The sequence below is a fragment of the Lampetra fluviatilis genome, chromosome 47 (assembly GCF_964198595.1).
Source record: "Lampetra fluviatilis chromosome 47, kcLamFluv1.1, whole genome shotgun sequence".
Taxonomy (NCBI): Eukaryota; Metazoa; Chordata; class Hyperoartia; order Petromyzontiformes; family Petromyzontidae; genus Lampetra; species Lampetra fluviatilis.
In genome coordinates, this window is record NC_136321.1 from 2,139,937 (window position 1) to 2,165,953 (window position 26,017).

Sequence of the window (26,017 nt, forward strand, 5' to 3'; positions counted from 1 at the left end):
ATCACACCAGGACCTTTTACCCATTGTGCCCCATCCGATTAGCACGGTTGGCTACGTACGGTGTGAAAGAAGTTCTACATATGTACATTGAAAACTGATTTCTTTAGAACCGCTTTTTGTGGTTAGTTTGTTGTCCTTCCCCTGCACCGCAAATTAGTACAGTTGCCTACGAACAGTGCGAATGAAGTTCAACATACATACGAGTATGGGTCTCTCGGTTTCTGTGGGTCTTTATGGGTCTCTATGGTTCTATATGAGTCTCTGAATCTCTGTGAATCTATTCCTTCCGATATTAAGAAGCCACTGGAGCTATGCACTTAAATCTATATTGCAAACTAATTTCTTGAGAGATACTTTTTGTGTTTAGTTTGTTGTCCTTTCCCCACACCTCCCGAGTAGCACGGTTGGCAACGTGCGGTGCTAAATAAGTTCAACATACATCTGTACACCATCACCTCAACAGAAACCACGTGTCAAACAAATACGGATTGCTCCTTAACAATCAAGAGTGTAGCCCCACATATTAATACGGGGTGTATTTTGTTTAAGCCTTAAAAAAACACATGAATTGCTCGTAAGGTTTCATATTTCTCAGTCCAAGCCTATTATCAAAACTGTGCAATGAAGTTCAACACCTCCGATTAACACGGTTGGCTGTGTGGTGCGAAAGAAGTCCAGCATACATACAACACAACATCGGTACCAAGATCTTGGTACAAATAAATTCCTGCCACCAGAACGCAGATGCAAATTCATAGAATGTCCGGGACCAACCCAGAGTGGTGGCAACCCTGGTGGCTCGGTAGCTCAGGAGGCTACAAGAGTAAAACCTCCCGAAGCCAGGCTGAAATGGGGCATACCAGGCGAAGGAGATGTTTACCATGACCCCTGTTGTATATTTGGAGTTTGCATGTATTTCTCTCACCTTGGTCGCGTTGATTTTTTGTCCGGGTCCTGTTTTTCCTTCCATATTTATAAATATGCGTTTCCAGTTTTTGGATGCTGTCATAAGTGTCCGCATGATAAGCCACTTCATTGGGCTAACATTTGTGACCAGGTCGCTTCTGAAAAGAAAGTTATATAGCTCAGCGGGCCTGAGCTGGTAAAATACGAGTAAATAATAGTAGTTAGTTTATTCCTGCGAATAATTCAACTATGAAGAAACTCTTCATTCTATATTCCATTAACATCGAAGAATTTTTTTAAATAATTAATAATAATTACTTAATTTACAACGCATTAATAGCTTTAAAAAGCACTGTGACTGGAACTGGACAGCTTAATCAATCTCCATGAAGCAGAGGATTAAAGTTAATGTTCACTGGGTGTTGAATCGTTACGTATATTTCCTGATGTCCTTGAAACATTTATTTAGTTTGTAAGATACACGTTTAAAGGTGAAAGAACGAGACACGGCCAAGCAGAGCCATGTAGCATCCAAGCAAACGGGTTCACTCAATTCTACACAACGGATAAGTATACATTTTAAAATTACAATACACATGTATCTTTAAATAGGTGTATTCTTCAGACGGTATCATTATCGTCCGAACAGTGTTCCGGCCGGAGGAATTTTTTCTATAATAGTGATTTATTTTCCAATGGAAGCTTCCCGTTTACCTCGAATGCTGGCGCTTTAGGGATTTCCCTGTCAAAGCCCTCAAACTCGAACTTCAAAACTCATGGATTCGAGTCCAGACCCACTCCCTGTGACTGGAAAGGGTTATCTGATGTCGTGTTCTGAAGGTCTCGGGCCTACCAATCAATTGCTTCACACAGCACAATTGCCAGAGTATTTCTGTTCATTTGCAATGTTCCAAGAGGTGTTGGGGTTTGGTTGCCATGCATGGCACAGAACAGGTGGCGCCCCTCGTGTGGATAACAGTGCAATTGTAGGTCTAACACTTTAGTAGGCTTTTGTGACCAATATTATCCACGGTAGAGGTTTTTTTGGGGGTAGATCGCGTAAATATAAATGTTCCATTAAACCCGTAACCATCCGACACAGCCCAATTAGTAAGGTTTGTCGCGTAAACAAAACGTGCCAATTCTTTATTAGTTTAGCACAACGGTGTGTTGGAGAGTAAACCCACAACATGTACAATTCGAGTATGACATTTCGCCAGTAAATACAACCAGCCTCATCAGGTGACAGCCAGATGAGGCTGGTTGCAATGACCGGCGAACCACACCGGTGTGCTGAACTGGTAACGAGTTGGCATGTTTTGTTTACATGACAAGCCTCACCAGTTGGCTGTGTCGGGTGGTGGCGGGTTTACCGACACATTTATATTTATGCTATTTAACCCCCCAAAAAACCTCTATTCTAGCGCAATTGTAGAAAACGTGAGCCCACATGCTGCAATGTCATGAGACAATGCAGCAGCAATGTCTCATGACATTGCTGCTGCCTTTAGTACTGTTGGAATTGTGTGGTTAAAAAAAGCAACAACAACAAAAATAAGTTGCATGCTTATAAAATAAATGATACGGTAGATCACCGATTATAGCATTTTTTTAGGTGTTGCGTGTATTTTTGTTGTTGTTGTGTTGCCTCCGAAACGTCGTGATTTAATTTATTTTTATTTAATTTTTTACCTACGTGACTTTACCGAAAAAACCAAAGAGCAAAGAGTATACAAATAGACACGAATAAATATACTACTCTAAAAAGTTACCGTATTTACTGTACCGTACTTACTACTCCAGTCTCGAAGACTCTGCATGTGTAGTCGTGTAGTCTTCTTGGTTCTTTCGGTAAAGTCACGTAGAAGGGAAATAATAAAATAATAAAAATAAAACATAATAAAATAATATAATACAATAATATAAGTAAATATAATGTAATAATATAATATACTAATATAATTTATTTTTATTATTTTATTATTTCCCTTCTACGTGACTTTACCGAAAGAACCAAGAAGATGAATCCCTGCAGTCACGAAAGCTTTAAATCGAAATTTAGTCGTGCAGTGTTTTCATTGTTTAAGTATGCAGTGTATAAGGTACTATATATATAATATGTAACACTGAAATAAAGCCCTGGACCGCCGGATAATGTTGGAAGCAGCCGGAATATCGATGATCCAACTGGAAAAGCAAATAACAAGTAAAAAAACTCACTGCCATTATCCACCGAAGACAAGATAGCGAGGTTGACATGGTTTCCTAGCCCTGAGGCTTCTTTGCCCAACGGGGGAAGTTTGGCTCCTATCAAGAAGCTGAGCCAGCACCTATAAGATTCTACGTTTGGGTTACAGGAAGGGGGGGGGGGGTGTAGGTTGGTGTCTTTCAAAATTCTGATATCCATATCAGAACACCGAGCCTGCATCTCTACATAGCTGTCAACCGATACGGTTTACGCTATTCTTGTAAAGGGAAATTGAGTTTTGAGGTCCATACGGCGTACAGCCGTTTCAATAATGGCAAAAACATATTTAAAAAATATATCTGTGTTTCTCCCTTGTGATGGGACTCTCTAGGATGAACGTTGAGATGTTTAAGGGCACGGGTGACCAATACGGGTCTGAATTGGTCTGTAATAAGGTAGGCACTGATAATTGGATTTTTTACCCTTCTAATGGTGTAAAGGTAGGCACTGATAAGGGGTTGACAGGAATGTCTCTGAGAATAACTCGGTCCAAGCCTAGAATTCTTACTCTTCAGAATACATCTGGGTTTCGAGTGCAAGTGCTTTAACAGCCTTAATATCCACTCACCAGGGAGGGGAGAGGAGGTTCGTGGTATGGCGAAATAATATAAAGTAAAAAAAAGTTAATACATTTTCCTAAGCTGATTGTTGAACAAATTTCCCGTTTTCTCTAATTCTAACATCCAATAGTATTTTAATGTGCACAATCCACAGGCTGCTTATCACCGAGAACGAAGGCAAACGTGTGATGAAATGCTCTGTTACCTTCTCATTATGGGACTTATGCCATCGAACCCCCTCATTAGAGTTCGATACAAGGGAAAAAAATGCATCAACAATTAACTTGAGGCACTGTGAGATTGCGAACTGTAATTGCCATGAATGTAATTTCAGTTGTAACGTGGCAATATATCACCGCTAATGGTATGCATAAAGGGGCTGGGAAAGCATCGTGCCTGAAGGTCGAACCTCCATAAATTTGGAATCACATTAAAAACAAGAATATGCATGGCGTCTCCATGGCCAGTTATATCTTGGTCATGTTCTCCATGTGCCCAGAGGTCTTGGCACCATACCTCTCGGTTCATCCACGTGCCTGTCTGTATTCGCACTCGACATCGTCCAAGTGAATTTGATTCCATCCCTGACTGTATTAAAAAGTCGAAGCGATGGGCCCACTACTCAATGCCTAATTAGACCCTTAAACTAGTGGTGGAAAATTCCCCATTTCAATGACGTGGGTGAATCTATCACTTGGACAATACGTACTGACATCCTATAAAGTGGTACTCATTATATTGTCCTCTCCAGGATTAGTGATGAGATCAGCTCATGTGCAGGAGATAAATAGATCACTGCATTGCGTGACTGTGGAGGGTTGCAACAGCTTGGGGAGGCCTTCAGCCAGCAGTTCATGCCTGATGATGATGATGACCAAGATTAACTATCAATCTTCTGAGTGCAAGCCACTCACTAACCACAACACTGCAAGAACTGAGAAGGCTGCACATAGCAATGGAGAGAAGGCGCAGACAGATTCTGGGTTGAACACTCGAGCCAATCAATTGTTAGCCTTGCCCCTAATTACAGCTGATTAGCCAACCAGCCACGAGTACTAGTCCGACCCCGAACGCCACCTCTGCCACTTTTTTGACACTGCCTGGCCAAGTACTGCATGCATTAAAATAATAACAGTTTATGGCCCATTGTCAAGCCACTGATGGATAAAACCCATTAATAGGTGGACTTAAACAGTTTAGTTTAACACGTAGGCTTTCGCGACAAATATTATTCATAATACACGTTTTTGGGTTAAATCGCGTTATTTACAAATGTGTCGTAACCCTCCACCACCCGACACGGCAACTCAATAAAAAAGGTGTCACGTTGACTAAAGACAAATAGTTCACTACTTTAGCCCACTGGTGTATTGAAGAGTGAATCCACAACATTTACAATTTTTGAGTACGACGTTTCGCTGGTAATTACATCCAGCATCATCGGGCAAATGTAAATGTTGTGGATTCACTCTTCAACACACCGGTGGGCTAAAGTAGTGAACTATTTGTCTATTGCCAATGTGACACCTTTTTTTACTGATTGGCCGTGTCGGGTGGTGGAGGGTTACGACACATTTATAAATAACGCGATTAAACAGTTTATTTTGGCGATTAAGTACTGGCTATGCATTGCCTGTGTATTTGTATGTTTCCTGGTCACCTCGCAGCCCTATGCTAAAACTGACTTAACTCCTGGGGTCCCACGAGATTGGGTGCATTTAGGGTGAATTGGTCGTAGTCAACAGATAGACTGGACTCGGTTATACAAACGTACAATTTCTTTGTTCTTCATGATACACAATGGCCATGCATATAGAGACTCTTTGACATTGGGATAATAATACTGCAAGAGTTATGAATCCCCATGGCGACATCATGCACGTGTGACAATAAGACCTCAAAGCCTTGAACCTATACATTTTTAATAGAAGACTGCTGTGTGTTTTCATTCTATGATTTAAACACAAATAGTGAGCCATGGATGTGCACAGGGCAAGAGTATCAGGGAGAAATGTAACAATTCACGCCCTCCCTTGCTGCATGAATTGTTGCGATTTGGCACAACCATTTGATTCGCGAAATTATTTTTCTTTATCCCCCTTATATTATGGCCTCGGAGTTTCCATGAATCCTCAGGGTTGTCAGGAATCGAACTGCATATGAAAGGAGGTGGTCTGTACGTGCACGATTTGGCGTTTTTATGGTGAGAACAAGAATATATTTATAAAGATAGTTTCCTGTCGAGTATCAAAGCCCTTGGCTCCTCGTCTCAATGTCGCCCTTGCATGCAAAGGGTCGATTTTCCGAGTACTGTACTAAGTTATTACTGCATAGGTGTTCAGGGTTGTGCTGTACGGCTTTCCGATGTGATTTGTATATATGAATGTTTGTTTAACATATTTCACACCGTACGTCGCCAACTGTGATAATCATAGTGTTGTGCACGGCCTTATTAGCTTTATCTGGCCTCTGTTAATGTGCTGTGGGAAGGGGTCATTCATTGCCGAAATATGATTTTTTGAAAGTTCAAATATTACACCTGTCATCTTTAAAAAAAGTCCTAAATTAATTTAATTGGATAATTAATGCGTGCATAAGTGTTAATGGAAGTCATTTGGAACATTAGTTAAAATATATTTAATAATCTTATGTGATTTAAAAAAAATAAATATCGGAACTCTATGTGCACTGACTTTCGGGCAACCCTGTATATATAGAAATTATGCAAGAAGAGTAGGCCAAATACCCTGTCGAGAGGTCCTTTTGAGCTCCATCTAGTGGACAGCCAACTACTGTCCGGCCGCGCAATGAACGGGCGAATGCGGCAGCGACGAGAGCGGCAGCGACGACATCAGCGACGACAAGACGAGTCCGATCCCAGAACCGGAAGCCCGGAGCTCTCACTCTCCGCTGCTTATATTCCCCTCGGCGTGGTTTGGTTCCACTATAGTCGCACCTCCCTTCTCGAACCCACCAGAGGGTTCCAGAGGCTTCCCCACGAGGTCTACTATGACCCTTGCCACAGTTCCTCCGCCCTGCCGGCATACCCGTGTAAATGTTCAGCGGAGTGTGTTGTAAGTGCCCACCTGCAGTTGCAACTGCTGTACAACAGTCAGCGCAATGCCACTACATTATCCCTCCATTTTAAAAAACAGCCGTCCCGGCTGTTAACACAGCAGCAGTAACCGGCAGGCAGGGCAACCCTCTCGACTCGAGGAACCTCAACAAGAAAAAAATAAACTCCCTCACAATCCCGCTTCAATCGTGACATCCTCCGCAATCAACAACATGTTCCACTGCTCCCCGATGGCCCCCTGATAATAACCCAACACTCCCTTTACGTGACGTCCCCGAACTCTCGAATCGGCACTCTCTCACAGCGCCCCATCCGCGAATCGGCGACCCCCCCACACAGAACGCAGCATCCCCAAACTCGCGAATCGGCACTCTCTCACAGGCCCCCATCCGCGTATCGGCGACCCCGCCACACATGATGCGGCGCCCCTGAGCTCGCGAATCGGCACATCACCTCCATCTCCCTTTAACCCAGGCCCTTAGCCCCAACACCCCTTCACCCCCAGGTCCCCTCTCAGTGCAAGGGAGAGACCCCCAATCCGGGACATAGCTCACGTGATCCGGTCCATTGCGCCAGTCACCCCCGTCCCAGCGGGGTCCTGCACCTCCGGAACCCGGAGGGCCAAGAGACGATGGAGACAAAGTCCTCGGCTCAAAGGGCGTGACCCCTCGCTGCTCAGCATCACCCACCCAGGTCCGGTCCCCAAGGCCTCGCACTTGGCGGTCTCGGTAGGCTTCAGAGACTTGGTCCGATGGGGCTTGAGTTGACTGTGCCGGCGGCCCAACGAGCACGGGTGACTCCACAGATCCTAATCATCACCCCAACACTCTGCAGCAGTGGGGACCGACCGACCACACATGAAGTATTTAGGCGCGGGTCTCCAAGGCAGAGGGAACTGTCCCTGCCGCAGGTTTTCCCGCAGGGGTGTTGATTCTGGAACCCACCTGCCCTCCACCGCCGCCACCATATGTTGCAAGTTCCATGCTGTGGCCTCCCACCCTGCTCGCTGCTGTTGCTCTTCGAAGACCTGGATGGTTCTGGCCACCGTTGAGGATGAAATCTTTGTGCCGACGGCAGAGGGCAGGTCAACCCTCAATGTCCTCGCCAGCTCCCGCAGCCTCTCCGCCACTCTATGGTCGAGCGCCCCCTCACCCTCGAGTGGGTATGCCTCACGTCCCAGCATCTGCAGCGCTGCCTGGAAGGCATTGGGCATCTTGTCCTCCATCCTCTTCCTCTGGAGGAATCCTGTGCGAGCCTCCCGTGCCAGATCAGGAGCGGCCTCCTGCAGCTCCGTCACTCGCCGCGCCTCCTCCGCGCGCTCCCACACTCACCTCAAAATGGTACCCTCAGCCACTGGAGGTCCTCCGATGACAAAATGGTGCCCACCATGTGCGTAGTCCCCCGTCTGGAGCCCCTGCTCCCACTCCCACGGAATCTCCCGCTCTATTTTCCCTGCACCTCGCGTCCCTCTCCACATGCTGCTTGGTTGGTGCTTGACCACGGGAAAATCTCGGCCGCTCTCTGCATCGACGTGCAGCTCCCATTCTTTCTCCGTTGACGTGCAGCCCCCGTTCTCTCTTTCCGTCGATGTGCAGCCACTCTTTTTCTGTCGAAACGCAGCCTCTCTCTCCGTCGACGCTCACCTGCTCCCGCCACCTGGTGCAGCTGCTCTTGCCGTCGGTGCTCAGCTGCTCTCTCTCCATCGACGTGCAGCTTCTCTCTCCATTGATACCTGGCAGCTCTCTCTCGGTCGATGCATAGCCGCTCCTGCCTCCTGGTGTAGCCGCTCCCTCCGTTGATGCCCAGCCGCTCTCTCCTCAGTGGATGCACAGCTGCTCACCCCGCAAATTTTACGTAGCAGCTGTCCCGCCCAGCAGCCACGTGCTTCGTAACCGGGTTCCCGGGTCCCGGGGCTGTCGAAGGGACAACCGTCTCACCCCACTCCTGACACCAAATGTACGGTCAGTGCGTCTCTTTTTCTTCTTCTACTCGATGCTTGAGGCTTGTGTGTGCGTGCAGTTGGCGTGCGTCGCACACACACTCAGTCGGAGACGAGGTGGTCACAGGAGGCACCGTCCTCCCCTTTTATTGTTGTTGAGTGCAAGCCACCACTCAAGCCCCCTTTCTCTCACGACCATGCTGCCGCACGACAGCGTCGACCGGGACATCCAACTCCTGTCCAGCCGTGCAATGATCGTGTGAAGGCGGCAGCGATGAGGGCGGCGATGATGACAGCAACAACGAGACGAGTCCAATCCCAAAACTGGCAACCTGGAGCTCTCGCTCTCCGCTGCTTATATTCTCCTCGGCACAGCTTGCCTCCACCCTAGCTGCGCCTCCCTTCTCGAACCCACCAGAGGGTTCCAGAGGCTTCCCCACAAGGTCTACCATGACCCTTGCCCCAGTTCCTCCCCCCCCCAGCATACCCACATAAATGCTCAGCGGCATGTGCGCTAAGTGCCCAGCGCTGTCCCTACACATGTATAATCACATTTAATCTCTGACCCTCTTATCCACAAATCCTGGAATGAATCCGTTAAATATCCTTTTATCCACTGCTGGATTATTTTTCTTATAATCTGTACATTTTCTGGGATAAAATAAGTCAGATAAGAGAAATTTCTCTTATACACATTCGCCTGTAACACCGCCTTAAAAGTAAACAGATAAGAGGCAACGTTTAAGGAATTGGACCTTCTGTAAAGCACATAAATATAGAGAAAATAATTGGGATACCTGCCAATTTTCGTTTTACGAGTGTTTTTGCATGTGACAGGTTCCAGCAGCACCCAGGAATGAGATGGATTTTGGCTTCGCAGAATTATAAAGGATGGTGATCATGTGGGAAGGCCTCCATACAGTCAGTGATCATGTGGGAAGGTCTCCATACTTAACCAAAGATAAAGATCCCCCATAAAGCCTTCAAATACTTTTAGGGTCAAGTGCTATTCGCTAGTAGCACCTACGAAGGCCGGAATGGCACCCGAGGGGGTGGCTTACCCAGCACCATGCCTGGTCGCCTTTGTCTTCCCAGTTGCGATGTTTACACATTGCACCAGGTACTCATTTGAGGCTGATTCGACTTAGGGAAGGCCCAGAACCGATTCAAATAATCGGCAGTGGTGTTGACCGTGAGCGGGAATCGAACCCTTGTCACCGTGTTCATAGCGGTGTGCTAACCGCTGCACTTTCGCTCCCCCATCCGCATATTCACCTACCTATTCACTCACACACCTAAAACCACATTTACCTTCTTCCATATCTGGCTTCCCACCGAATTACATGTCAACGCACCTTGTCATTTAATATCCAAAATAAAAATGTACAACGTAGTTCTTTCCTCAATGTACAATGTGTAAAGAGTGGTGGTGGTGCCCCCAGCTCTTGGTCTGCCAAAATGGTTTTAAAGAATGTGTGCCATTTTAAAGCTCTCGAAAATTTACGGGACTTAAAACACCCTCCCAAAAAAAGCCACCTCAGAAATCTGGGTCCCAATTTCACCGTTCAGCATTCGAAAATCCCCACGTGGCAAAGGCCACGTCCACAAATTGGATATGGTGGATGTGCTGTGAGAAACTTTAGGAGGCCGTGAAAAGTTTTCGAGGAACCCCTTCGAGCCTCACCGAGATGTGGAGTAGATTTAATCTGTCACACGATTGTGCTTACCCAACCCAACTGTGACATTTACTAAATCCCTCAGGTAAAAGGCCCGTGTTTTCACCGGTGTTACCAGAATGAAGAATTTCGCTGCTGAACAGCATGGGAGTTCCAATAGTGTACAATACAGAATTGTAATTCACTTTTTTTCTTAACCCAGGAAAGCCTCAACGGGTTACAACCCATTTTATAGTGAAGCTCTGCTTGGGATGCTTGGCAAATATATTGCTTTATGGATAGCTGTGTAGGAATACATCTTGTTCCCAGATAAAACCCACGTACATAAGGGGGACAACACTGATATACCAATTCATTACACAACATGCCGCAATGTCAAAATGCACAGAGCACACCGTAATGTAAAATTATACAGATCATGCTGCTATGTGGTACACTAGAGTTGCCACCACTGAGGTGCGAAAATCAGGGAACATATAATGGGAAGTATATCTCAATACCAGCAACGGGGGAGAACTCTGCATCAACATTCATTGTCTTCACAAATGTATTATTGCACAATTGTCAAAAAACAGACTTTTTATGTTCTGGGAAGATTCAAGATTTCCAAGAAATGACAATCCTGGGCAAGGATTTTCAGGTAGGGGGGACAACCCCTCCAGCAATGAAAAATGATAGGAGTTGTTAGTAAGTAAGTAAGGACTTGTCCCTTGCTTTTTATTCGACGCGTGTGCGGCGATGGCGCAGCCATCGATCGAGGGTCGAATTCGAACCGTGTGTGATCGGCATCGCATTGGCTGAAGGTGTTTTCCTTCAGGGAAGTCGTGTACTGTATACGCAACTGCACACAATTATGTGAGTCACTTATTACTGCTTTGCCGTTACTTATTGCCAATTATGGACTCAGACAATTGTGCTATCATCTCATAGAGTCCATGGCATGTAATAATATGCTACACAGTGGCAGTGGGGACCGCGAAATGCCAATTTGTTACTAATAAACCCCAATGATCCGATCGAAATTATAAATTATAAATTTCGATCGGACCATTGGGGGGGGGGGACGTGCCACCCCCCCCCCCCCCCCCACTGGCTCCGCCAGTGATCCTGGGGAAACCAGGATAGGTGGCAACCCTCATCAGAATGACCACCAAGATGATGTATATGATATTGACCACTTAGATAGTGGCAAGATAACAAATACTCACAATTAGTTAGGATTTATATTGTAATAATTGGGGCTATTTTTCAGTCACAAAGTATTGATACATCTTTTTCGCCTAGGGGACCCCCTAATGGCAGCTTGTTCCTGTGTCACAGGGTGAACGCAGCACCAGCCTGCGAATGGGCATTAGTTTGCCAGTAGGGGACGAATGTTCCTATTGCTGATGCCAATTAAATAACCACACCGCACAATGTGATGGCCTCACTGCTTCATAAATTAAAGTTGTTTATAGGTACGATAGGACTGGAATTATTTTGAAACCCAAGAACTCAAAACGGTCACGTGCTGCTGCCATAGCAACAGCTGTGTGGGGCGCGCGCTGACGTGGCGCGTGCAACGCGGGGGTGGGTGGGCGGGTCGAGAGGCGTGGTCAGAGAGGGGCGTGAGATATCAGTCTCTGATGCCACATCACAGGGGAGTGTTTTGACCTTTTACACGTAAAATATTAAATGTTGGAAAATGTATTATAATCCAGGTGAGATGTAGGGTCCGCAAAAACTTAAATTATCAGGACCCTTTCCTATTATTCTTAAATTAATCCAAATTCTCATTTGTCTGCTAAGTGCAGTAAAGTTGTGGATTAATCCCAAGGATAATAATATGCATGATATTGGTCTAACACATCACTGCGGATATGAAACGTTGTTTCGTGATTCCGTGACCACTGCTCTCCGTTTAAATTCGGAATATTGGTATTCATTAATATTTATCGGAAAAAATATATGCAGTGCTTTATTATTAATAACGTAAACTGAACTCTTTTTTGTTTTTTACCAAGTAAGGCCCACTGAACTCCATTGCTCTTTTTCAGAAGCAACCTGGCCACAAATGATAGCTCAACTTAATGGCTTACCATGTGGAAATTATTGGGGCCAAATACTCGAGACGCATGTTGATTATAAATGTGGAGGGAAAAACCTGAAGACCCAGAGAAAAATCTACACGACCACGGAGAGAGAGAGAGAGACAAGCAAACTCCAAATATACAGGCATCAGGGTCGGGATCGAACCCACGACCTCCTGCATACTAGGCGAGGTAGTTAACATCTCGCCACCGTGGCTCTCCATTGAGAAGTTCTTAGATCCCTGTGGCCTGGAATGTCTACCAGCTGCTGCAAGTTCCACGTTTGCCAAAATGAGGGTGGCCAAGAGGCTGATCCGACGGGAGTTTGCACAGCTGACAGATGCCCGTCCCCGTGTGTAAAGTCCCGGTGCCTCAGAGCTGGCGGAACTTTGCACCAGGAGGGCGTCTTGTGACAGTGGAACGTGGGACCAATGAACACGCGCGCCCTCAAATAAGCTTCCAGCTCAACTCCTGGACTACTTACTCTCAGTTCATGGGTCCCCCAAAAATCACACGTTGGCCCTATATTAATAATGTATTATCTGCTAAAATAATTAAAATACAATTCTTCAGGGTCTTCCACTTGCCCCCACCATAGAGGGTGGGTGGCTATGGCTAACATGCAGTGCTAAGCCTCCTCAAACGTATTAACCAGCTTGATTTCGAACAGCCTCTGCAGTAATCCCTCTCGAAGCTGGACTCGTCAACGTGGTGGCGTGATGTTAACTACCTTGTCTGATATGGAGGACGTGGGTTCGATCCCAACCCTGATGCCTTTAAATTGGAAGTTTGCATGTTCTTCCCGTGGTCGCGTGGACTTTTCTCTTTCTGGTTTTTCCTCCACGTGCGTTTTAGGGTAATTGGCTGCTGTAAATGTCCGCAAAATAAGCCACTTGGTTGAGCTATCATTTGTGGCCAGATCGCTTTTGAAAAAGAGCGATATAGTTCAGTGGGCCTTACCTGGTAAAATAAAAAGTTTCGTTTTTAGTTTGAGAGAGCGCAAGGTACCATACTCGCAGAGAACAAGTTAGACTGACGCAAACGGTTAACCCACGTCCTCCACGTGTTCTTTTAGAGGCAACCTTACATTACATTTCTAAAGTCGTTGAAACAAACATATTCATTACATATCCTGTACTTAGCCCTCCATAAATTGTTTTTATTTGAGCCCCTAAATTAATATTTTCACCCACCTCCTATGCTGTTGTTATTGCCACTGTTAGTGACTGCTGTGGAAATTGTGCACTACCAGAAGGCGCTGTGGCTGATGGGATGTATAAAAAACATTTAATGTGGAGGGACAGAGGTATATGGTCCTCTTATTTATGTTGTTACTGAGTAGCGTATTCTCCATAACTACTCCCATGATAACTCTGTTACCTGCTTGCTTTCACCGGTGTCGTCAATGCGTACACCGGGGAGCAGAAATCGAACATTTGTCTCCATTGTGTATACGGCTAAACAGGGGATCTGTCTTTTTGTAGTCCTGTAATACACACGTATTGGAGTGACTGGTATTGGTAACATTCGTAGGATGTATCGTAATAGTAGGTAGCATTGGTGGCGGTGACCTTACAGAAGTTACTGCTCGTGATGTGGCTGGTGGCTCAAGAGGCTAATACCGAGACCATGGCTTTGAAGTTTGAACCCAGGTCTCAGCCAACTCATGTGAATATCCAAGCTAATAATGGTCTCAGCCAAGTGACTAACAACAATAAAACACCACGTTTAATTTTGCCACTTTATTTCACCTATTCGAGCACTGAAACGTAAAAACATATATCTTTTGACGCGCATCATACACCTCCGATTAGCATAGTCGGCTACGTACAGTGAAACAGAAGTTAAACATACAATTACATGTGATCTCCCGACGCTGAGCAGGCAGTGATGGAAAATTAGCCATACTTCACCGTGCTGGAACATGGACCAGAACACATGGGGGGAAATATAGAACAGCGATTGATTTTTTATAATTATACACATTTATAAGGTGCAATTCATCCAGTGATCTCAGTGGACAAACCATGGCAGATGCGTATACTTGAAAGTAAAAAAAAAACTTTCCAGTGTGCGACTGTGGTCATCCAGAACAGGCCATACAACATTTCACGATTCAATGCCCGATTCACAAATATGAAGAAGACACCACCGCGGTTATCTCGCTTGACCACCCGAATGTGACATTGTAGATGTTGCTCTGTATCTACTGGGTGGTCCAGATGTATTGTGATCCCCATGCAATCCTCTATATATTTTAAAAGGTTTATTTAAAATAGAAATGAATATGCAAAGGAACAAACATGTTAGGGGTCAATTAATTGATCACCATGTACATCGGCCATACAAAAGTAGTGCTCTCTACTGCCCACACAGAATACTTTCACCTGTTTAATGCATTATGGAAACTATCCAGGATCAAATCCCGCTTAGCTTCCCAGCTGATTGGATCATATGCTGATGTGCTCCTGCGCTGTTGGTGATGCTGGTGGAGCAAATATATGAACCGGTCCTGGGCCTCCCCGAGGTCGACTCAGCCTCAAATGGATATCTAGTGCAGTGTGTAGTAAACATCGTCACTGGGGAGACAAAGGCGGCCGGGCGTGGTGCTGGCCACCCCCCCCCCCCCCGGCGTGCCGGTACCGGCCTTCATAGGTGCTCGCTAACAGCACTTGCCCCAACAGTCTGTGAAAGGCTACACGGGGGATCTTTGTCTGTGTTGAGTCGTGTTTTGTGGGTGGTGCCAGCCCGGCACAGCTGATCCCAGCTCACGCCCCCTGTCCCCCCTCCCCATTGGTCAGACGCGGCCCGGCCCTGCCACGGCTCCCATTGCCGCGTCTGCGCCATCTGCCAGCTGTGTGATTGTATATACAGTACAGCATCACCATCAGCATCATCACCATCATTAACATCAAGGCTTCATCAGTGTCATCATCGACTCGTCATCATAGACTCCATCATACACCGTCATCAATTGCATCGGTTCAACGTCGTCCACACAGATTCATCATCGTCAACGTATGTGTGCCGTAATTCAACATTGCCATAATTATTTTCGCATAATCATCATCTTAAAGAAAACGTCATCATCGCCAATATAATCGTTGGCGTTTATTAATAATCGCCCATCTTCATTGATTCATCACCGAAGATCATCGCAGGTACAGCATCACCACCCACTATTTTCAGCATAGATTCCTCATAATCGTAGATTAATCACTGTCGTCGTAGATTGATAAACATCATTCATCAGCATCCTCTACGACAGTCGCTGTTCACTGCTGCTGCTGCTTCTCGACATTGTAGAGCCACGGTCACCGCCTGGGTCCTGTGACCCCATGGTCTTCTTGCTGCTCGCTGGAGGAGGACGAGGAGTAGTAGGTGGTGGTGGAGGAGGAGGAGAAGATATTTGAGCAGAGCGAAGATCAATAGGCGATGGAGGAGGCCCTGAAGAGCCTGGCCAAGGAGGCTAGCGGGAACAAGCACAGGGCTGTGAGGGAGGCGTGCTGCCTGGCTTGCGGTGAGGCCAGCCACACCACCATCGCTATGATCACAATCCTCATCACCACCATGATCATCGTCACGATCATCACACTACCATAATCATCCTCATCACCGCCATAATCACCGACATCAAAAAGACAAAGATCCCCCGCATAGACATAACAGACTGTTGGGGCAAGTGCTGTTAGCGAGCTCATATTAAGGCCGGCACGGCACACGAAGGGTGCTGGGTGGTGAGCATCACGCCCGGCCGCCTTTGTCTCTCCAGGGGCGATGTTTACACACCGCACCAGGTACACATTTGAGGCTGAGTCTACCTAGGGGAGAGGCCCTGGGCCGGTGCAGATAATCGTCACTTGGTGTTGAACGCGGGTGTTCCGGGTTCGTAGCGCAGCGTAGCGCTAACCGCTGCACCACCGCTCCCCACATCACCACCATGATCACCATCACTGGAGTGACTTCAGTGTTGTTACAGAGAGGGAGTTATCATGGGGATGTGGAGGTCACGATGGGAATGTTTGGTTTCTGTTCCGTGTGTCATGTATGAATGTGCGTACAGTAGTTGCATGTGAGTTGTGAGCGGCCACCAATACCGGTGACGATTGTCTGAACCGGTCCTGGGCCTCCCCCTAGGTTGACTCGGCCTCAAATGAGTACCTAGCGTGCTGTGTGTATAACATCGTCACCGGGGAGACAAAGGCGGCCGGGCGTGGTGCTGTACACCCACCACCTCGTGTGCCGTGTCGGCCAGGCTATATGGGGGGATTTTGTTGTAAGCGTCTGTCTGTGTATTAGCACTTGCATCAGCAGTCGATAAGGCTACATGGGATATATTTGTCTTTCTGTGTGAGTGTGTGCTTGTGTATGTCCAATACTCTGTGCGTTATAGTCTACAGAATGTATGATGAGTCTTCTGTGCGTAGAGTATGCGAGTGTGTTAGTGTGTATAGATGAGGAGACTCGTGAAGGACGCTGCTGCTGCTACTGGGCAGGTGGAGGCAGTCGCCCTCCGACAACAGCGGAGGAGCGACGCTCACAACAACGACCGGAGCGCCGGGCGGATAAAGTGTAGCGAGTTAGCACAGTGGGGGGGGGGGGGGAGGCACAGCTGGTGCATCTGCCAATCGTCTCAGCCAACCCGTGGCACCATCTGGGTCTGTCCCGTGCCACTTATTGTGGCCTCGGGAGTGCACCTAGCCTGGCACAAGCGCAGTGGTAACGTCACCGCAAGTTCGTGACCAATATATGCGTGTCAGTGCTGTACCATGTGCAGTATGTATGCTGAACTTCTTTCGCACCCTACGTAGCCAACCGTGCTCATCGGAGGTGCATCTGTATGTACAGTGTATGCACGATGTATGGGTCTGTACTGTATGCGTATTCACGTGTGAATGGACTCAGCCTTAAATTAGTACCCGGTGCGATTGTGTAAACAGCACTGGGGAGACAAAGGCGGCCGGGCGTGGTGCTGGCCACCGACCCCCTCGTGTACCTTGCTGGCCTTAATAGGTACTCGCTAACAGCACTTGCCCCAATAGTCTGTTAAGGCTATAGTGAGCTATTTGTCTTTGTATCTACAGTATAGGTATATAACATATACGTTTTCAGGACTTTGTCAATCCACTGCTGGATGAAGGCCTCCCCACCCCGTGTCGGTCATCAGCTTGATTGACCAGACTTCACCACCCTGGTCATTGCGGGTCGGTCAAGTGAAGAGACGGACAGACTCGGGACCGGTTCAGATATCACTCGCCAGGAATCGAACTGTGGCTAGGCAGGGTTTACAACTCAGTGTGCTATCTACTGCGCCACCGCTCACCATTGTACCTGTGTATAACGAGAGAGTGTGTGTGTGTGGTTGGAGCGCATTAGTGTGATCAGACTGTCAAGCCCTGGGGCAGGCGTTAACTCCAAGAGCCACGTGGCTTTTTACAGAGAAGAAGAGCAGTCCTGGCTGCATGGATTTCTCTATACAGGCCAGTAGGCCACTGTAAAGTTTACAAACATTCTGGTTTGACCGGGATAGTCTGAGCTTTACAAAGGCTTGGCCCAGTTATGTACGTGAAAGTATGTGTGTGTGGGGGCTAAACGGGCACTACATGGGCTGGAAAAGAGAAGTGATGCGGTACAGGAAAATATGGAGCTGAGTGGACTTGCTAAAGACTACTACTAGCGGTGTCAAGATTGGCCTCCATGGATAAGACTCGTGAAGGACGCTACTGGGCAGTTGGAGGCAGTCGCCCTCCAAGAAAAACGGAGGGCAGAGGAGCGATGCTCACAACGAGCGGAGCTCTGGGCAGATACAATGCAGCAAGTTGGTACGGTAGGGGGCACAGCTGGTGCATCTGACAGTCATATCAGTCAGTCATCCCATGGCACCTGGCCTGGCACAGGCGTCATGGTGACATCAGTTTGTGGCGAATGGCGGCTCTTGTGGGTATGTATTTTTGTGGGGAGCGGTGGCGTAGCTGTTAGCACACTGTGCGACGAACCCGGCTACCCGAGTTCGATTCCCACTCACGGCAAACACCGGTCCTGGTTCTCCCCTAGGTCGACTCGGCCTCAACCAAGTCCAATTCCTAGTGCAGTGTGTAAACATCGTGACTAGAGAGACAAATGCGACCAGGTGTGGTTGCTAGCCACCCACTCCCTCGTGTGCCTTGCATACTTTCATAGGCGCTCGCTAATAGCAATTCCCCCAAAAGTCTGTTCAGGCTTTGTCTTTGTATGAACTATGTGAAAGAACAAAAAGTAGGAAGTGGTGCGCAGCAGTGAGCACACTGTACTAAAAATCTGGCCACTTGGCTTTATTTTTGTTTAATCGGGTGAGAACTCAAGAGACCAGGATAGTCTCATTTGCAAAAGTGATTGGGTGATCTGGGTTAGGTTCCCAGCCATGGTTAACATTTGTAGCAAGTTATATCACTCGTATTATAACTGGTCCCGGACGTCTCTTAGGTCGACTTGGCCTTAAATGAGTACCTTGTGCAGTGCGTGAACATCAACACTGGGGAGACAAAGGTGGCTGTCTGTGGTGCCAGACCACCGCCTCGTGTGCCGTGTCGATCTTCATAGGTGCTCTCTATAATTGCACCTGCCCCAACAGTCTGTTTAAGGCCATACAAGAGATCTTTGTACTGTATGTGCATGTGATTAACGTGTGTATTGATTTTACAAAATGTACACCTGGGAAAATGTTGCCCACCAGTTACTCGTAATGCTATAACAAAGATGTAAGGCAATCTGTTCATGTTGTCGGTGGCAGTGCATTCTCAGCCTGCCCTTTGACACCATCACAGTCCCTGAGATTTTAGCTCAAGTTGCCTTGGCAATGCGTTATTAAAATAGCATCGTCTGTAAGGGGCATGGGCCTGCATATTTAATCGGACCACGGTGGGTGTGCGTGCACATGCTTATGAGTGGCTGTCCCTTTGCCCTTGTGTGCAGACACCTTGGACTCCCACACAAACGGAACTGATATCCCCCCACATCAGCTCAGGTAAACCAGCTGCCCATCTCACACACCCACTCAGCACACCACACTCACTGTGTGGCATTTAGTATACAGCATGAAGGAGCAGCATCTAGTGTTCAGTGAGAGATCAATTGAACCCTTTCCCGTTCCGAGAGATCTGGAAGTTGCAGGGGGGGTCCCGTTCACCGCTGAATCTCGGAACACGCGAACGGTTAGCGTTAATTTTATTTACAGAGAGGCATACCGCCGTTGCTTTTAAAGACATTGTACTCACCGCAGAGAACCGTAGCGACACGACCGCCAAACTGTGCCACACGCCCTCCTGCATGGGCTTGTGGGAGCCTCGGTACTAATAAAGTTATTTTAGTTTTTCTACCGGTTCCGTTATGATGACTTCCAGTACAGTTATCACATGACTGTGGCAGCTTTTAAAGACTCATGCTGAGACATAGTGACGTTGAAATCAGTCCATATTGTTTCTATTTAATCAAATTCTTCTAATAATGCATTAATATATCGAGGAAATGCGTATTAAGGAAGGCCCCGCATTGAACGCTTGGCCAATTCTATGTTAGTGTTTTTGTATACATTGATGCGCAAGCTAACCGGGTAAATTGCGAGCTTGATTAATGTAGCAATAAAAAAATTGCATGGAGTGCTACCAGCAGACACGCCTCCAGTGTTTTGTTTGCAAGCTCCGAGGTATACTCTGCATTAATCGAGCTGTTTGCATTAACAGCCCCTTGTCGCGACGCCACTTCTGCCTGCAGCTGGGTAGCGTGGGGCACTTGAGCCGAGGCTGCCTCAGCCCATCTCTTGTGACAGATGCATTTTTCTTGGCACGAAGGCTAGACATACCCTGCAGAGTTGTTTTGCTTCTGATAGGGCCATTATAGATGTCTGCAGCACACACGAAGGTGAAAAAATGGAGCATGGCATGAGTCACCACGTGCACAGGTCGATGAATTGTCACTATTAGGGGTCAAAATTTGATTCCCAAACTGATGATTTGTTTGCCCTAGTGATTTATATGAGCCAATGTCATCAACACGCATGTAATGAATCTGTATTTTTGTGTTTTTAGGTCTAATTTTGTATTTTATTTAGTATTGTATGTGAATGTATTCCATTTTGTTAACTTTTATTGTATTGTAATCATTCAAATACAGTTTGTAACATGAGGTTCAATTCGTAAAACATCTCTTAAATTCAAACATGTTTATATGTTAATAGTTTAATTATCATAATGTCACATCAATCCAAAAATATTTCGGATCTCAAATTTCAAGACCTCATTTTCAGATATTCCGGATGAATAAAAACATTGGGAACACACCTTCAGCATATACACGAGAGCTGGAAATAGCTTGTGCAACTCATGTTATAATCTATTATCTAATTACAATAACCCCCCCTCCTCCCCCTCTGATCTCTGCACCTTATGGGTTCACAGTGATGACGTCACCTTGCTCTGTTTAAGACCGGAAGCTGGTGAATTGTTTCACTATTCTGGCGAATCGCCCAATGATGCTGGATGTAATTACCAGCGAAATGTCTTACCGTGCCTTTCAAGTCTTAGCAGAGCACATGTATCTACAGCAGCCTGATCAAGGTGGCAATCTTAGTTCTAGAACACGCTTACACAGTGGCAAGCTCTACCACACTGATGATCCACAGTAATGGTGAAGCCAGTGTTGGAGGTTGGCAACATCTGAGTGTTCAAGCAGTGAACTGTGTGATTGGAGATGTAGAATATAATTTTTGTTCTCACAGAAACTGGTTTAATTAATCGCCAGTTAATTTATTAGGCTGTGTGATGTGGCAAAGCGTTTATCTCACAACTGGAAGGTTTTACAAGTTCAATACCCTGTCATTTGTTTTTAGGGAACTTGGACCCTGCCATAATAATGTTGAATTCCAATCATGGACTCAGCACCACCTACAGATGTTAGCATTGAATCACATACATGCATATTGTGATACCATTTAAAGATATTAGAGTTGAATTAGTTTTTTTATTGTTGTTTCCTTTCATGAGATGAAAAAGACACATTTGTGTAATAATGTTGCTTTCAGTTATGTTTATATTTATATTGTTTCATTGAACAAGGGCTGGCATACCCTAGAAACAGTGTTCATCTTGTTAAACACCAATTTTAAAATGTTGGTTTCACACTTATTATGTCCATGATTGGTGGGAATAAGATGACAAAAATGTGAAGGACTACAGTTTCGCTGTGAATTAAAGTAACAGTTGCTTTTTTCACAACGATTAGCTGTAGAGCATCACTCCTTTAACCACAGTCCCAAATCCAGTGTCACAAATGATACAATTCTGCTCTGGTAGCTCGATGTTACAATGCCAATGCGTTTGGTTCACTACCGATTAATTTTATGCCGATGCGCAGCTTACTAAAGTCCACCGCGAGAGCGCAGGATACCATTGAACTCAGCGAGCCAGCGGACTGTTTGAGAGCTGGTACCCAGGCACCAGGGTAACCGCTTTGTCGTCACTGATGCCATTGTCTAAAGATTATCCAAATGTGTTGGCAATGAGACGCATGCACGTCGTGTGGCTCTGGGCTCGGGGAAGTGCAGTTGTATCGACGCGCATTGGCATCTGCTTTAGCCTAGCGGTCAAAGCGTTCGGCCACTGAGCCAGCGTGCATGGATTGACGGTTTTATGCCTGATTCAGGCGCCTCAACAAATTCTGTGGAGAATTAACGAAGTTTAACACAGTACTTGTATATTCTTCTGTAATTCTAACAATAGTCGTGACTTTTAATTCATAACAGCACTGCGATGTGCATAATCTCTCTGCAAGTAATTTATTACAGTTGTACCTCAACAGATTTCTGACTGGCACAGCGGTAATTCTCCGTGTCTCCCGTTAGAGATGATGTAACTCTGCAGGCTTCAACACAGAGGAATACAATTAATGTACATAACAGACACATCATAGACGAATAATGAGTTTTCCTTGTACACAAGATCAATTATTGTAGTTAATCAAATATAGTCGTCTCTCGATCAGTACATATGGTAGCCACATTAGTTTGTTTCTGCAAAGGAACTCAGGATTGTACGACAGCGCAATGCAAATTGGTTATATCAAGCATCTACACATACATGAATCTTGAGATGCCGTACAAATTGGGTTACAAGCACTTTCATCTCAGTCCATACTTAATTTCTCCTTTGGAGCCGGTCTTATTTATCTTTAATGTCATTCAATTCACCACGAAAATAACTTTTTCATAATTATCACAGTCAGTGGAGTCAAAGTCAAAGTGTTTCCCCGATCAAACTAGTTTCGGGGCTGTACTCATTTTCCCGTGCCATGTACTTGTCATTATTATAGAACAACCACCATTCATTTCCCATGCAGTGGCAATAATATTATTAACAATGAAACATAATTATCCTTTATTTTCCAAGCAAAGCCTCACGAAGACTTTTTTTCTGGAGGGTCCTGCAATTAGAATGTTTGGCCAATTCCATTAATAAGAATTTGCCATCTGGGAGGAAACCAGAGTACCCCGGAGAAAGCCCACCACACATACGAGATGACCACACGGAGCTTTGTATGGATGGATTCAATCCACTTTTCTATATTGCCTTCTCACAGTAATTGTGGCTTATTGTTCTGATTGGTGCTGGACCACGCTTGCTGCGTTCCATTGTTGCTTTCTAACCCCTTCGCCCATGTCTCCCTTACCGCTACCGACCCCGCCGCCATTATCTTGTGTGTGTTTAGTTTGTTGCCCTTCTCCCAGCACCTCCGATTAGTACAGTTGGCCACGTACGGTGCGAAAGAATTTGCATATACATAGTACATACAATACTCAGAATACATTGTTCACCTCCCACGTGTCTTCACCGTTAAATAACTACTTACAGAGGAAGCATTGTTATATTCTATGATGACATAGAGCATTATGTTTTTTTATATTACCAGGTAAGGCCCACTAAGCTACTTTTCAGAAGCGACCTGGCGACAAATGATAGCTCAACGAAGTGGCTTGGCATGTGGAAATTTACAGCAGCCAAATACTTGTGATTCTAAATATGGAGGAAAAAACCGGAGGATCCGGAGAAAAGTCCATGTCACCACGGGGAGAACATGCAAACTTCAAAAATATAGGCGTTAGGGTTGGGATCAAACCTATGACCTCATTCATGTCAGGCGAGGGAGTTAACATCTCACCATTGTGGCACCCTTCTTATATAGTTCAAGTTCAATTATTAGGTATAGCCCTGTGAGCCATTCGGCTCTTGAATCGGGTGCAACCGCAACGAACAAAAAACATCTTAAAGTGAATATGTGACTGAGTGCAAACAGAAAATCCAAAAAAAGACAGCAAAATATTGCAGAAAAAGCACCGTACACCAACACTGTGCAAAAATCCCAGTGAGATGCAAGTCAAACAACAATAACCACAAGACAACTTAGATTAAGGCCACCAGTCTAACTCTGTACTACAACAAACAAACATGGCCAAACCAAAAAACTTCGAAAATCACCAAAATAAAGCCATACAAGCAATGAAACAGTGGTCATAGGAACTGTGACCGAATTTTGACAATAAACGATGTTAACAACATGTACTACCAAACTCTGCAGCCATAGCTGGCTGCATGAGTCACTCCACAACAGTAGGAGCATCAGTCAGAGTATCAACATTTTTCAATGCACCTTTAAGATCAGCACACTAAATCAAAACACAGATCATACTTTGCAGCTATCATCCGGAGCGAAACATTGTATTTTAGGCCACTAAATGGCAGTGGCAGCTAGGGGTGTACAACTCCTCTAGAGCAGTTTTGAGTGAAAATCTCATAGGTAGTGATTCAAGTTGCAGTTTATTGGCAATAGCATTCCAGACCCTGGGGGCATCAATAGCAAAGGCCCTTCCAGTATTTGTACGGCAATAGGGAATGTGAAGCTGGTAAATGAGCGAAGACCTTAGGTCAAATATGTTCTTTGAAACGGAGAGGAGATCCAGCAGGTAATCTGCAGATTTTTTTGTAAGTACATCATGAATAAATAAGATCTGATGCACAAGCCGTCGAACATTGAGAGATGTTAAGTTTGACCCAATGTAGAGATCACAGTGGTGAGTCCTATATGGGCAGTTCAATGCAAGTCTTTAGGCCGAGTGATACATTGAGTCAAGCTTCTTCAGTACAGTACTTGGGGCTGATTTATACACGATGTCACAGTAATCAAGTAGAGGCAGTATGGTAGCTTTTATCAATTCCAAACGGAACATAGGGGGGAAGCAGCGCTTGTGTCGATACAGAAAAACTATTTTTATTTTTGTCTTTTTACCAATATAATCAATGTGATCTTCAAATTTCAATTTTGAATCAAGAATGACCCCAAGATACTTATAGATCTTGACTTGCTCTATTTGATAATTATTTAAGGAATGTAATTGGGGAAAAATAACTTCCTGCTTTAGTCCTGGTGAGAAGCATAGCACCTTGGTTTTGGAGGTATTCAGGACTAGTTTAAGAGCAACTAGCTGATGTTGTAGGTGTGATGTAAGTGAGGGAATGGAGGGGATTAATGCCCAGAGGCAGATATGATGGACCAGGTGGACTGCACTTCAAGAGCATCTTCTCGAGAACCAGCTTCACTACAGACCCACAGAGCGCCCCTTGTAAACTGAATGTGTCCCCACTCTCAATGATGTTTTGTGCTGTGTAATGCATTTTTCCACTGTGTCTGGCTGTCTTGCAGGGAGAAATGCCTCACTCCGTTCAGACTGGCGCTAGAATCCAAGAACACGAAGCTCTCGCAGTATGCCTTGGCCGGAGTGCAGGTACCAATGACAACAACCATAACAGGATGCATTCGTTTACCGAGAAAGGCCTCGTTGAGTATAGACTCCGGGGTGTTTTTGGCTAATTTCGTGTGGGTATTCGTAAGCATATTCAGTGCTTTGTCAAGCCAGTACTGTATGAAGTCCTCTTCACCCTATCTTAGCCATGCGGTTATTTTACTATACTTCACCACACTGCTCAGTGCTGGTTGGTGAAGGTGGGAAGCATAGTTGCAGACGCATAGTATAGCACAGCAATGTCATTTGCCGTATTTATGTTGCTGCTCACCACATAGCCCCCCAGCCACCTCCTCCAACAACCGTCTGTGTGTGGTGGTGGCCCATTCAACCACTAACCAGGCTCAAACCTGCTTAGGTTACGAGATCTGACAAGATCAGGTGCATTCCGCGTGATTTAGTCAGCAGCTGTCGAGCTTTAGTTTGTAAGTTTCTGCACCAAGCCCGTAAGCAAAGTAACGTGTTCCATGTTAGGTCGCATGTTGAGCATTTTATCTCTCACTGCATACTGCTGGGTCAAGAACTTCAACTTCTGAAGATTCCCGCAGTAATGCGTGGCAAAAGCCTGAAAGAAGAAAAGCTCAACACATGGCCCGAGCCGGAAGACCCCACCTAGGCTTTAATAACTGTAGGCCACCTTACAGGCTGTCTGAAGCATTGTGTGAGTTTTATTATTGTCACGCTTGTTTAATTACCTTTGATAATGGTGACGCGGTG

At 45.8% G+C, this 26,017-nt stretch overlaps 1 protein-coding gene across 1 annotated transcript in view; it reads left to right on the plus strand.

Annotated features, from left to right (window-relative positions):
- The first annotated feature begins 15,282 nt into the window (after positions 1-15,282).
- ARFGEF3 (ARFGEF family member 3) overlaps positions 15,283-26,017 on the plus strand; it is an 87,616-nt gene continuing 76,881 nt past the window's right edge. Inside the window, exons 1-4 of the mRNA XM_078877229.1 lie at positions 15,283-15,635; positions 15,781-15,994; positions 19,426-19,477; positions 25,201-25,282. Coding sequence (XP_078733355.1) covers positions 15,910-15,994; positions 19,426-19,477; positions 25,201-25,282 — 219 coding nt within the window. The 5' untranslated portion in view covers positions 15,283-15,635; positions 15,781-15,909. The remainder of the gene's footprint in view (positions 15,636-15,780; positions 15,995-19,425; positions 19,478-25,200; positions 25,283-26,017) is intronic.